Below are 15,591 nucleotides of genomic sequence, written 5' to 3' on the forward strand. Positions count from 1 at the left end.
CCACGCAGGTGCTATCAAAATCACTGAAGCTCTCTCCTGTTTGATTCTGGCAATCAAACGAGGAAGGAGAGGAAATGGTGGAAACACATAAGCCAGGTTGAACGACCAAGGTACTGCTAGAGCATATATCAGTACTGCTTGAGGATCCCTTGATCTGGACCCGTAACAAGGAAGTTTGGCATTCTGACGAGATGCCATCAGATCCAATTCTGGTGTGCCCCATTGATGAATCAATTGTACAAACACCTCCGGATGGAGTTCCCACTCCCCCGGATGAAAAGTCTGATGACTCAGAAAATCCGCTTCCCAGTTCTCCACTCCTGGGAAATAGATTGCTGATAGATGGCAAGAGTGAGTCTCTGCCCATCAAATTATTTTGGAAACCTCTATCATCGCTAGAGAACTCTTTGTTCCCCCTGATGATTGATATATGCTACAGTCGTGATATTGTCCGACTGGAATCTTATGAATCTGGCCGAAGCCAGCTGAGGCCACAATTGAAGCGCGTTGAATATCGCTCTCATTTCTAGAATATTTATCAGGTGGAGAGCCTCTTCCTGAGTCCACACACTCTGTGCTTTCAGGGAATTCCAGATTGCACCCCAGCCCAATAGGCTCGCGTCCGTCGTCACTATGACCCATGCTGGCCTGCGGAAACACATTCCCTGGGACAGATGATCCTGTGACAACCACCAAAGAAGAGAGTCTCTGGTCTCTTGATCCAGATTTATCTGAGGAGATAAATTTGCATAATCCCCATTCCACTGTTTGAGCATGCATAGTTGCAGTGGTCTGAGATGCAAGCGAGCAAACGGAACTATGTCCATTGCCGCTACCATTAGTCCAATTATCTCCATACACTGAGCCACTGACGGCCAAGGAATGGAATGAAGAGCTCGGCAAGTGGTTAAAAGCTTTGATTTCCTGACCTCCGTCAGAAAAATGTTCATGTTTACCGAATCTATCAGAGTTCCCAGGAATGGAACTCTTGTGAGGGGGATAAGAACTCTTTTTTACGTTCACCTTCCACCCGTGAGATCTGAGAAAGGCCAACACAATGTCCGTGTGGGATTTGGCTAGTTGGTAAGTTGACGCCTGAATTAAGACATCGTCCAGATAAGGCACCACTGCTATGCCCCGCGGCCTTAGAACCTCCAGAAGGGACCCTAGCACTTTTGTGAAAATTCTGGGAGCTGTGGCAAACCCGAAGGGAAGAGCCACAAACTGGTAATGCTTGTCCAGGAAGGCGAACCTGAGGAACTGGTGATGATCTTTGTGGATAGGAATGTGAAGATACGCATCCTTTAAATCCACGGTGGTCATATATTGACCCTTCCTGGATCATTGGTAAAATAGTCCGAATGGTCTCCATCTTGAAGGATGGGACTGAGAAATTTGTTTAGGATCTTGAGATCTAAAATTGGTCTGAAGGTTCCCTCTTTTTTGGGAACCACAGACAGATTGGAGTAAAACCCCTGCCCCTGTTCTGCTTTTGGAACAGGGCAGATTACTCCCATAGTATATAGGTCTTCTACACAGCGTAAGAACGCCTCTCTTTTTGTCTGGTTTACAGACGGTCGAGAAAGATGAAATCTCCCCCTTGGAGGAGAATCTTTGAAGTCTAGAAGATACCCCTGGGTCACAATTTCTAAAGCCCAGGAGTCCTGAACGTCTCTTGCCCAAGCCTGAGCAAAGAGAGAAAGTCTGCCCCCTACTAGATCTGGTCCCAGATCGGGGGCTGCCCCTTCATGCTGTCTTGGTGGCAGCAGCGGGCTTCTTGGCCTGTTTACCCTTATTCCAAGTCTGGTTAGGTCTCCAGACTGACTTGGATTGAACAAAATTTCCCTCCTGCTTTGCAGCAGGGGAGGAGGTAGAGGAAACACCTTTGAAGTTTCGAAAGGAACGAACATTATTTTGTTTGGTCCTCATCTTATTTGTCTTATCCTGAGGAAGGGCATGGCCTTTTCCTCCAGTGATGTCTGAAATGATCTCTTTCAGTTCAGGCCTGAATAGGGTCTTATCCTTGAAAGGAATGGCTAAAAGCTTAGCTTTTGATGACACGTCAGCAGACCAGGACTTAAGCCATAACGCTCTACGCGCTAAAATGGCAAAACCTGAATTCTTTGCCGCTAATTTAGCCAGTTGAAAAGCGGCATCTGTAATGAAAGAATTAGCTAGCTTGAGAGCCCTAATTCTATCCAGAATATCATCTAATGGGGTCTCAATACCTTAAGAGCCTCCTCTAGAGCCTCAAACCAAAAAGCAGCTGCAGTAGTTACAGGAACAATGCACGCTATAGGTTGCAGAAGAAAACCCTGATGAATAAATATTTTCTTTAGAAGACCCTCTAATTGTTTATCCATAGGATCTTTGAAAACACAACTGTCCTCAATAGGTATAGTTGTACGCTTAGCCAGGGTAGAAATAGCTCCCTCCACCTTAGGGACCGTCTGCCACGAATCCCGAATGGTGTCTGATATGGGAAACATTTTCTTAAAAAGTAGGAGGGGGAGAGAACGGAATACCTGGTCTATCCCACTCCTTAGTAACAATGTCCGAAATCCTCTTAGGGATCGGAAAAACAGTGTAAGCAGGAACCTCTAGATAGCTATCCATTTTACACAATTTCTCTGGTGGAATTACAATAGGGTCACAATCATCCAGAGTCGCTAAAACCTCCCTGAGCAACAAGCGGAGGTGTTCTAGCTTAAACTTAAAAGCCGTCATATCTGAGTCTGTTTGAGGGAACATCTTTCCTGAATCAGAAAGCTCTCCCTCAGACAGCAATTCCCTCACACCCAACTCAGAACATTGTGAGGGTACATCGGAGATGGCTAACAAAGCGTCAGAGGGCTCAGCATTTACTCTCACACAGGACCTACTGCGCTTCCCCTGCAATGGTTGTGACACTTGGGGAGAATTAGATGGCATAAACTGATTCTCTTCTGACTGAGAATCATCCTGCGACATACTTTTATCAGCTACAATATGTTCTTTGCAATTTATTGCCCTTTCAGTGCATGAGGGACACATTTTAAGTGGGAGTTCCACAATGGCTCCTAAACACATTGAACATTGGCTAGTAATGACCACAAACAGGCTTGAAAACAATCTTAAAAAACTGTACTGCGCCTTTAAAAGAAAAAAAGCATACACGTTTTGCAAAACTGCTTTTAAACAATCAAATCGTATTAATTTTGTGATATAAGCATTCAAACTATGCAGCTAAGTTTGCCCCACAAGGAAAGGAACACTTAACCGTTACAGGAAAAAACGGATAATTAATAAACGTTTAAATCTGGAAAAAACACCCCCTGCACCTCGCCACAGCCCTGCTGTGGCGCCTACCTGCCCTCAGGGATCTGGAAAATAGGGTTAAAGCTTCAATTTGGCCCAATACTCTCACAAGGGCCCACCGGAGTTGGAGCTTGCTGCTTGCCTGTCAAATACAACTGCGCAACTGAGGCGCGAAAATAGGCCCCGCCCATCTCACTCAATGTCTCTCAGCCCAAATGAACCGCACCAGAGCGGTCTCAAACTAGATATGTGGGTTCCTAAACCCAAAAAGAAGCCAAGTGTACCCTCTCATTTAAGCATAAAAAACGTTCCTTCCAAAAACGTTATCAGCACTCCCAGTTAAATAAACGTTTGCCCACAAACATTCTTCAGTGTCAACCATTTTTTCTTAGCCCCTATTATGCAAGCTTAGTAATACCCCTCTATTCTTTTAGGATTACTGCTTACTCTTTCCCTCATGGGGATACTGTCAGCCAATTCTGAAATACCACAGTCTCTCCAGAAAAAAATGACTGAACATAACTCACTGCTTATAGCATGAAAAACGTTCCTCACACTGAAGTTTCTTAAGTACTGCTCAGCCGTTCTGTGGGAACTGCTCTGGATCTTAGTGACAAATGCTAAGATCATCAGCCTCCATGCAGAAGTCTTCATCCATCTGCTGCCTGAGAGAAAATAGTACACACCGGTACCATTTAAAAGAAAAAACTCTTGCTTGAAGAAAATAAAAACTAACATTTTATCACCTCTTTCACTTTACCCTTCCTAGTACTTAGAGTAGGCAAAGAGAATGACTGGGGGGGGTGGAGTCAAGGGAGGAGCTATATAGACAGCTCTGCTGTGGTGCTCTTTGCCACTTCCTGTTAGCAGGAGGATAATATCCCACAAGTAAAGGATGAATCCGTGGACTCGTCGTATCTTATAGAAGAAATAGTAGTACAGTCCCAAAAGGGAATCATGATAAACCATTCTTTAGAACATAATACAGATAGGAATTGGGTTTCAGAATGCTTAGAAGTGCTTATCATAGAAGAAATCATAAAAATAAAGCACAAACTTACTTCACCATCTTCATAGGAGGCAAAGTTTGTAAAAACTGAGTTGTGGGTGTGGTGGGAGGTGTATTTATAGGCATTTTGAGGTTTGGGAAACTTTGCCCCCTTCTGGTAGGAATGTATATCCCATACGTCACTAGCTCATGGACTCTTGCCAATTACATGAAAGAAACTGCACCTTTATACTCCCAATGGCTGGGGCACTCACCACCTCCTAGACCCAGACAGTTAACAGAGGAAATGCTCTCCTCAGGTTCAAGTCTCAGCCGGAATGGAGGAAATGAACATAGACCTTTTATTACAAGTACAACAAGTAATAGGAGCTGTGCAACACTTTCAAAAACGAAAATGAAACTTAAAAGTAAAACCTGTTTGTTCCAGCCAAAAAAAAAAAAAATCACACAAAGCAGTATGTAAATAATTAATACACTGATTAATTAACCCCAACTGTTCAATAAAGCCCCTTCAGAGGATATTAACCCTGTATCCTATCAAGGTATAAATGACCCTGTTATAGCGTTTTATGTGTAACAATTTAAACAATCTTACCTCCAGAATCCATGCTGTGGAACAGAACACAGCCTCTCAAGTGCGACAGTCATATACCAGCGCTCCTGACATGGACTTGAGTGAGAGAAAGCAGGCAGTGAAACACGTCAACACTGATTGCTTAGGAGTTGTTAGCAGTAGTCTGAATGGTTTTGCAGAAAAACTTTCCCTGCATCTCCAGACTCACTTTCATCAATACTCTCACTGAGAGGTTGACATGACTACTTAAAACACCAGTCCTATCTCGAAGGGCAGACACCCTTTTTCAGGACTCTCTGAATCTTCCGACACTTCTCTGCCACCTCCTAACGTGACAAAAGGCAAACAATGACTAGGGTAATGAGGAAGTGGGTGGGATATTTAAAGGGACATGAAACCTTTCATGATTTAGAAAGAGCATGCCATTTTAAACAACTTTCTAATTTACTTCAACTATCAATTTAGTTTCATTCTCTTGATATCCTTTGCCGAAAAGCATATCTAGATAGGCTCAGAAGCTACTGATTGGTGGCTGCACATAGATGCCTTGTGTGATTGGCTCCCCCATGTGCATTGCTATTTCTTAAACAAAAGATATCTAAAACATGAAGAAAATTAGATAATAGAAGTAAATTGGAATGATGTTTAAAATTGTATTCTCCACTTGAATCATGAAAGAAAATTGTTGGGTTTAGTGTTCCTTTAAGCCTTTGGCTGCGGGTCTTTGCCTCCTCCTGGTGGCCAGGTGTTGTATTTCCCAACAGTAAGGAATGAAGCCGTGGACTCTCCCTTTCTTAGGAAGGAAATGGTTTGCATTCTCATCTGCATTTAATTCCATAATGTATGTGAAGGTTTTATCATATGCTTTCCCTAACATTAAGATATACATTAAATGTAAAGTGACCGCACCAACCAAATGTAAAATGCTCAGGCACGGGATAGTCTCGGTCCTCAACTCAATAATAATAAATAATAAATAATCCCAGCCAATGAGACTTTGAAAACAAATTATTTATTTAGTTATAACTGTAATGTTATAAAGGCAATGTGTAATATATCAGTCTCAGGAGAGATAAGAGACCCGCTTGCTCACATCCACACAAACCCCATCCACCAGACACATCCGTACCACATACAGGATGAATAAACCTGTATACAAAAAGAAAAACACAACCGTGTAAAAAAAATTATACTGAATAAAGTAATATAATTCCCACCCCTAGGCGTCCCCAGGAAGTGAGAAAGGACAGTACCACCTGAATCACTTAATGATCAAAACAAATTTTTAAAGTGGTATTGCAACCACAAACATGATATAAGTCAGCTGTATAGTCCAAAAGTAAGAAACTGGAATCAATTTATTTGTATCCAAGGTAATTTATAACATTGCGATGTTATGTCAAGCAACATTCTCCTCTGTATGCTTCCCCATATGGAGTAACCGGTCTTACTCTGAAATCTCAGTAGACTTAATAGCAGTCCGTATAGCTTTAATGTAAAATTATATGTGAAAACCGGTCTCACTCTGGAATACCAGTAAACTGTGTATCAGTCCATATTTCTTAAAGACAAACTGAAGATAACTGAAGACTTGGAAAAACTTAATGAATATAAGCTGTTTGCCACACTGTATAATAAATCTCACAATGTGCTGTTGTATTAAGTTGCTTCAAAAGCAGTGCTTGGCGAGGTATACCGCTGATCCAACTTCACACTCTCTATTGAATCTTCACTCACGGAATATTACTAAAACACAGCATATAAGGTTCCCATAGTTATTTCTTAAAGCAGGCTTGATGTTGCAACAATCGGTTACAAACTGCCGTAAGTGCCGATAGTACCCTTTTCAATATGAGCAAAAGCAGACCAAAGGTGTGATGTTACCTTTCTCAGCAAACGCTGGTATAGCTAATATTACCGTGAGACTAATCACCGGAGAAATCTTCAGTGTGGAAATGGACCGCATCCCATCTCGCTACCTTCTCCTTAAGCACGCTTGATGTGGTAGGCAAACAGAGTGGCTTCAGCACAGCAGGTAAGATCAGGTGATGGCGTCCTTACTGGTTCCGACGCGCATTTCGGGGACTCCGCCCCTTTGTCAAGGAATGTCCAGGTGCTAGAGAGGGTGTAGCATTTAAACTGGTGAAACTAAAAATCTATTGGATAGACCAAGCACACCCTCCATGCGTCACGTTCACTTCATATGCGCTGCATATATTCATACTGTCATGGACACCGGATTTGAATCAACCTCACGAATAGTACCATTAATGCTCGAATGAAACAAAAAATTCTTATAATCCTAACAGAGCATGCTCTATTTACAAAAATGATATAAAAAGCATTGCAATATATACGTATATTACCATCTTTGTCAATTGAAGGCATGTATCTCTGACCAAATAGTAATATATGTGAAAAAACGGCAAACGGCTTTTTTGTAAGAAAAACACAAATCTTCCCACACATTCTAGTGTATAAAGAATACACAAAAAGTGTCCACCAAAGATTCAAACTAAAACAAAAATTACTAATACGCTACCCACAGTGTATCCTATATCTCTTTATAACCGTAGGGCGCTATTGTACGTATATGCATATGCCTACTTATGTGTACAGATTTCTATCATAAAAGTCATGTGTAAGAAAAAAAGGGCTTATATAAAATAACCAATGACTTTATGAATATAGCTGTAGGGCACTATTATGTATATATGCATATGCCTCCTTAAAGGTAAAAGACGTCGTATATGAAAAAACCAATGGCTTTATGAGAAAGCATACATCTCTACACATCTTCAGTTAAAGAGACCTGAATAGTATTCAAATGAAATAGAAATGTGAAGAACATCACGATCCAATTGTACATACAAGAAGCTACCCAGAAACAATTATCTCTTGTGGGTGTGTTAAATCATACGCTACTCTATGTTGCGGATAGATAGAATGTTATAATTGAAGACAAAACTAATGCTACCATCTATATACAAACCCTATTAGACAATGAACCATCATTCAATGTTTGCTAAAAAATGTAATATATGAGTATGTTGAATCCTACGCTACTCCATGTTGCGACTAGATAGAATGTTATAGTTGAAGACAAAACTAATACTACCCCTATTAGACAATGAACCATTATTCAATGTTTGCTAGAAAATGTTGTATCATATGGACAGCGGTGAGGTAATCAAAGCCATTGTATCTTTGGTCCATTTGTCAATACTTTTGGACTATACAGCTGACTTATATCATGTTTGTGGTTGCAATACCACTTTAAAAATTTGTTTTGATCATTAAGTGATTCAGGTGGTACTGTCCTTTCTCACTCCCTGGGGACGCCTAGGGGTGGGAATTATATTACTTTATTCAGTATAATTTTTTTTACACGGTTGTGTTTTTCTTTTTGTATACAGGTTTATTCATCCTGTATGTGGTACGGATGTGTCTGGTGGATGGGGTTTGTGTGGATGTGAGCAAGCGGGTCTCTTATCTCTCCTGAGACTGATATATTACACATTGCCTTTATAACATTACAGTTATAACTAAATAAATAATTTGTTTTCAAAGTCTCATTGGTTGGGATTATTTATTATTTATTAAGATATACATATTAAAAAGTCATGAAGTATTTCTTTGAAAGATTATTTTATTAGCCCAAGTACCTTTTCAGTAGTCCATTTAACAGTTACTAGTTTATATTTTGGAAACTTGTATAAGGGCAGGGGTCAACAAACCTGTTTAAAATTGAGGAACTAGTAAGAATATTTAAGGGCCAGACAGTGGTATCTGTATACAGATATATGTAGAATAACCCAAAAGGTTAGGACCCAGGAGTAAAATTATCCTAGGTTTGTCAAGCCCTGTATAAGGGCCCCTTAATGGTACGTTACAGATTATAGAAATAACTATTTAAAAACAAAATATTAAAATGCTCTCCTTTATTATGCTTTAAAAAGCTGCAGGAATGGTTTTTTAAAAAATAAAAAAAAAATAAACATTAAACTTAACATTCCAATTAACCCCTTCACTCCCTTAGGACATTCTATGCCATCCTAACTTTAGTGCCATTAGGACAGCATAGAATGTCCTTAGCTGTACGGAAGCCATAGGCACTCCCCCTGACATGATGCCATCATTGAAATCACACAATAGCACAAACGATTGCGTGATTTCAGTTTTTACTTATTTGCTTACAAATAAGTCCGGACGGGAAAGGGTTAAATCAGTCTGATAAATCATTTTTAAAGATTGCAAAGAAACTTAAGTCCCACAGTAGATAACATTTTCTTTTGTAAAAAAAATATAGATCTTTGCAATGCACAAATGGTCAAATATTAAATTACCAGCATTCTAGTGGTATTTTCAACAGTGTTAGTGCACAAAACAACATATTAGAGTTTTAAAGGCCATAAAAAACAATTTATGTTTACCTGATAAATTCCTTTTTCTCTTGGTGGTGATAGTCCACGAAATTCCTTACTTGAGGGGGAATCACTGCCTGGCATCCATCAGGCAGCAAAAACACCCTTTAAATATCCTTCCTACTTCCCTCTCTCTCCCAGTAGTACGAATAGCCAAGGAAAGGAAGAAAGATAGTAGGGTAAAGAGGTGTAACTATAACTGCCACCATATTTGAAACACGGGTAAGTTTGTGGACTATCACCGCCAAGAAAGAAAGGAATTTATCAGGTAAGCATAAAATTATGTTTTCTTTCTAAGGTGGTGATAGTCCACGAAATTCCTTACTTGTGGGGAACTAATACCCAAGCTGTGGAGTCCATGAAGGAAAAACGGGTGGGAAGAAAGGCAGGCACCTATTTACCAGGAAACACCACCTGAAGAACTTTACTTCTAAAAATCTACCCCAACCGAGGAAAAAAAATAATCAAGTGGAAACATGCAAGCAGCAACCATCTACAGTCCTGTAATGGATCTCAACACATGCCGAAATCTTGAGAGACAGATACACAACATTTCAAAGAACAAGAGAATCATAAAAGCAGCCACTGCACCGCCTCTAAGATCCTTTGGAAATTAGAATCAGCCAAATAACCCCTTGTTCCAACCTGCAGATCTACCATACTCTCCCTGTAGAAAAAAGGTTGAGATAATAAGCGAGAAGGGGAATATATTCTTCTGGTAATCTACACGCTAAGCAAGAAACTAGACAAAGATCACCAACTTCATAGAGATTAAGAATAACAAACACCACCAAATACTAAAGAACACAGAAGAGAGGCAAAAGATCAAACTCTTTAGCTGAAGAAAACGGCAACGTGGAGACTAAATAGCCGAACTACCTTATAACAAAAAAGAAATGCAGAATGCATGGTTGAGAGAACTGTACTAAGACACCATAACATGCAACCTGTAGATAGCTTATTATCACACCTATGCCCAGGATTGATCCCAGGTCTCTGTGTTTTGCTGACTTGTGGCTTTCCCCTCTGAGCCACTGGAGGACCCTCCAATTACTGGAAAAGAAAAACCAATAAGCAGGATGGAAAAATATCACTATGGTTTACTAGACATGGGACACGTCGATAGTCCAGAGATAAAGGGCAGTAGTCCACTCAATGTAAAGACATGGGGGGGGGGGGATAAAAGTTCCAAGCCGTCTGCTGCAAAGTCTAAGTCGTCCAGGACCACTGGAAATTTCAAGCTCATCCAATAGGTCTCATATCAAATTTGTCTGAGAATCACCCGATCTCCAATTAAAGCTGCAGGATTGTAAATCTCTAGGTAGAGACCGATGCTCCTATAAACTTCAACCAGATAATGATCCAGAACGAAATTTTTGCCTGACAGAGGATAGGAAAAAAAGAAAAACCCTAGGCATCAGAGCACAGTGAAATCAACATGAGAAGTTGACTGACTGAGTTGAGAATAAGAAAGTCTGAAGAAATTGATATTGCACGAATATCCAAAACAATATTAAAATCCTCACATCTTAAAGTGACCATAACCTCCTAATACCTTTCGAGTACACAGATTACCTCCCAACCTGACGGACTGTTGGAAACAGACCCATTGGATCTATACATCGAAACACGGTAACAGAGATAGAAAACAATGTAAATAGGTGATTGACTATAGAAGCAGCCCATGGATGCCAAACTATCACAATTCCAAAAGGAAACCCCCTGGAATTGAGGAAAAACAAACTCCCGAGATGTGACCAGAAGGACATGCAACGAAATTGGAAGCGGAGGGCCAGAAGAAAACTCGAATCCTAGATTGCGAGGAAGCTGACTAAACCACTTTGCCACCAAAGCCCAGCAAGCTATAAACATGAGCGAAAAATGCGTCGAAGACAGAGAAAAAAAACTAGTATAGGTAAAACTAAAATAAATAGGAGCTAGAAATAAAGACTACTCCTACGAGGAACCCTGAAATAAGGATAATTACCTCCATAAACTTTGAATCCCGAACACAATGAAGGGATGACTCTCTCTCTATGAACAGGAGACTAAGGAACCTCTGAAGGCTGCTTAGGTATAAACTGGATCTGAATCCTCAAAAACAAAGTCCTATAACTCTGGGAAATCAACCAAGCCCTTTTTATGCAAGAAAGCGAAAAGGTAAACTTTTATATTGCTTAGAACATAATTTCAGAAAATTCATCCTCAGGAGATCTCTTAATTTAAACTAAGATATCAAATAGATATATGAAATGAAAAAATTACCAGAATGCAAATAAAAAAAAAAATTAGTCAGGTGGTCTACCCATTAAGGGAATAATCCAGTAGATAAGATCCAGACTGTCGTCTAAGCATGGAAACTGTATGGAGGACGAACCACAATAGATCATTCTGGATAACAGGGGCATAATTAAGGAAATACCCTCTAATAAACACACACCATAAATGCTATACAGATGTATAGCTATGTACAACAATAGTAAAAGGAAAGTGAAACTGTAGAATTACCATGGTACAGAATAACAGAAAGGAAAATACCAAAAAAAGGTATATAAAAAATATTAAACAGCAGCAGTCCCAAACCCGGAACATGCTTGCAGGAAATTGCAAAACTTAAGGTATAGAATTGCAAAGCAAAAAAGGTAGAGAACAAGATATGGAAATACTAACATATCCACTACAATAAAGTAAAAATTATTGCACAGCAATAATAGTCGTACCATATGAAAAATACTGTAGGAGCCACCTACCAGTATTGTTCAGCCATAAATAGTCGTAATACCAGTGTACAAAGCAAATAACAGGATATGCAAAAATGAAAAATATCGAAGAATCCACTACAGGTACAGAATACTATTGAACAGCAATAACAGTAGAAGGGCAAATAGGGAAGAAATAGTCGTATCTATCCAGTTGTATATATTGCATGGCAAACTATAAAAATATAAGAAATAAAAAATGCTGTAATATCTACACAAATATAAGTGTGATATTGCACAGCAGAAGAGAGTATAGTCGTACTAAACCGCTAGTACAGTCATAAAACTACCCAACTAAAGTAACTATTGGTGCTGTCCCGATAAACCAGGCTATGAACAAGTGTCGTCAACACTTCATGGCCAAAACAGGAGGAGGCTAAAGAACCATCCCAGCAACACCGGTGGCAGGCTTGTGACCAAACTTCAACAAGAAGATGTAAATTGCACAGCTAGTATTTTCCTAAAACCATCTCTTCAAGGAACTATCCATTGAGGGAAATTCTGGAATTTACATCCCTGTAATTCTAAAAAAAAATTGAACACCTCTATCCTTGCCTGCTCCTTGTTGATGAGGCAAGAAATACTGGGGGAGAGAGGAAATTGGGAGGGATATTTAAAGCTTTGTCGTAGGATGTCTTTGCTGCGTCCTAGTGGCCAGGAAGTAAATCCCCCACAAGTAAGGAATTTCGTATTCATCCAGTTGTATATTATTGCATGGCAAACTATAAAAAATATAAGAAATAAAACATTCTGTAATATCTACACAAATATAAGTGTGATATTTCACAGCACAAGATAGTATAGTCGTGCTAAACAGCAATACAGTCATAGAACTACCGAACTAGAGTAACTATTGGTGCTGTATCGATAAACCAGGCTATGAACAAGTGTCGCCAGTGAGAGTATGAGGGCCGAAGGAGATACATGGGTATTTACCCTGCTGCAGTCCCTTTTACTGTTTTTACCCCTATGGAGGTCCTAGGAGACAGTAAGTAGCCCATACTGTGCTATAACTAACAGTAAAGATATAGCTTGAGGGAGAACACTTCATGGCCAAAACAGGAGGAGGCTTTAAGAACCATCCCAGCAACACCGGTGGCAGGCTTGTGACCAAACCTCAACAAGAAGATGTAAACTGCACAGCTAGTATATTCCTAAAACCATCTCTTCAAGGAACTATCCATTGAGGGAAATTCTGGGATTAACATCCCTGTAATTCTTCAAAAAAATGGAACACCTCTATCCTTGCCTGCTCCTTATTGATGAGGCAAGAAATACTGAGAGAGGAAATTGTGAGAGATATTTAAAGCTTTGTCGTAGGAGGTCTTTGCCGCCTCCTGGTGGCCAGGAAGTGAATCCCCCACAAGGAATTTTGTGAAATTTCTTATTATAGGGACATATGTCCCTTTTAAAGATAAAAAATATATAAAATAGTCATAATGGAATAGTAAGCATCTATGCAAAATACCAACCTGCACTAAGACTTCCTGATGGTTTATTCGCAGCTCCAAATCCAAAAGTGGAGGCACCAGAAGCGTTGCCTCCAAAAGCTGAACTACTTCCAAATCCTAATGGGACAGCATTAGACAGAAAAAAACATGTAACAGAACAAGCAATAAAAAAATGTGACAAAAGCACTTATTAAAAATGGCAATAAATAGTTTCAGGATTTTCGAGGATTCGATGTAGTAAAATTCAATGAGCCTGCAACATCTAAAGCCAGCAATTTAAGAGAAATATGTGGGGATATTGGAAAATTAAGTTTGGAAGAGGTTTTACAAAATAAACGTATATGTTAGATTTGTTAGATTAGTTAAAATGCTAAAACCATTTACAAACAAATTTCACACACAAAAATGCACTACTCTTACAAACTAATTCTGTAGAGTATTGTTTTTACATGTACAAATAGGTTTCAACAGGAGCCCTGATGATTAAAAAGTTAGGAAGTTAGAGTGGTAAATAAAAGTAGAACGTGATTTACTCTTTGTGCTTAGAGCAAAATAAGCTGTTAATTCTCACCACCTAACAGGCATTTGATTATACCTACCGATCATTCTTGCAAAAAATAACATGCAGGAAGGAAGGAGACATTAACATAAAATAAGGATACTTTAGTAAATGAACAGTAAAAATGAAAAATAATTTCAGTGCGTTTCAACATCCATGCAATGACAGTGAAAGTATATACGACATTTGCACCCCCTATTGTCTGGCTCATTTACAAATGTCCAAAGACAGACAAACATGGAAAAACAGGTGCCATATGACTTGTTTTATGTGAACAATGTACACTTGAAGAAGTGTGCTTAACGGCCTTTGGTCTAACCATCCAAAATTTTGTTTACTGCTAATCTCTATGTATGAACATAAAAAATCTGTATAAAGGGCTCACAAATTTAGTAAGCATCCACTATCATCTAAATCCTGATGTGTGTCAGTGAGAGTATAAGTAACTATAAAAGATTTAAAGACATTAAGAGCCAAATAAGTGTTGGTTGCGTTGCACGACCATGTAAGCCACAAAGTAAATAAGCCAAAAACAAAGTATGCATGTAAGTTTCTGCTCGTCTTCCTCTTCCCCATGAAAAAGCTAGGCTCAGTACTCGCCTGTCTCATTTCACTTCCAACTCCCTGTAAATATTGGCTATATAAAAAAAAACAAAAAAAACAACACACCAAGCATTTACTGCATTCAGGTGCTTGGTGTCTCTGTTTTATATAAAAGATTTCCCCAATTAATTGATCCTCAGTCATACCCAAGGAGGAGGAGGAAAAAAAGAAAAGCAGGAAAGATAAAGTGTGTCAAAGTGCAAATACTGTCAGCAACTGAACAAAAAGAGGGCGTGGCTCATGGACAGCATGAAATAAATGAGGCAAGCATAAATTCTGTTTTCATAACATGGTGAGAGTCCACAAGCCATCACATGTGGGAATCAATACCCAACAGGTGGGGTCCACGAGGCCACAGTAAAAAAGGGGGACAAATAGTGAAGGTAGGATGTTACTATTCAGGCACTACGGCGCGCAGAACTTTCATGCCAAAGACAACCTCGGAAGAAGCATACACATCTAAGTGATCAAACTTAGAAAACGTGTGCAAATATAATAATAATAATAATAATAATAATGCCTAGTCAAGGCATCAATAATTTTGTCAGAAAAACCTCTCTAAGACAGAATTAAAAGGGACAGTCTAGTCCAAAATAAACTTTCGTGATTCAGATAGGGCATGTAATTTTAAACAACTTCCCAATTTACTTTTATCACCAATTTTGCTTTGTTTCTCTTGGTATACTTAGTTGAAAGCTTAACCTAGAGGTTCATATGCTAATTTCTTAGAGCTTGAAGGCCACCTCTTATCTAAATGCATTTTTACAGTTTTTCACCACTAGAGGGTGTTAGTTCATGTGTGTTATATAGATAACAGAATTTATGTTTACCTGATAAATTACTTTCTCCAACGGTGTGTCCGGTCCACGGCGTCATCCTTACTTGTGGGATATTCTCTTCCCCAACAGGAAATGG

The 15,591-nt window shown here is 39.4% G+C and overlaps 1 protein-coding gene across 1 annotated transcript in view; it reads right to left on the reverse strand.

Moving 5' to 3' along the window:
* NUP58 (nucleoporin 58) overlaps positions 1-15,591 on the reverse strand; it is a 258,626-nt gene that overhangs the window by 37,830 nt on the left and 205,205 nt on the right. The window contains exons 14-15 of the mRNA XM_053708500.1: positions 13,532-13,631; positions 3,310-3,314 (exon numbers count right to left, since the gene is read on the reverse strand). Coding sequence (XP_053564475.1) covers positions 3,310-3,314; positions 13,532-13,631 — 105 coding nt within the window. The remainder of the gene's footprint in view (positions 1-3,309; positions 3,315-13,531; positions 13,632-15,591) is intronic.

This window comes from Bombina bombina, chromosome 3 (genome assembly GCF_027579735.1).
Source record: "Bombina bombina isolate aBomBom1 chromosome 3, aBomBom1.pri, whole genome shotgun sequence".
NCBI lineage: Eukaryota > Metazoa > Chordata > Amphibia > Anura > Bombinatoridae > Bombina > Bombina bombina.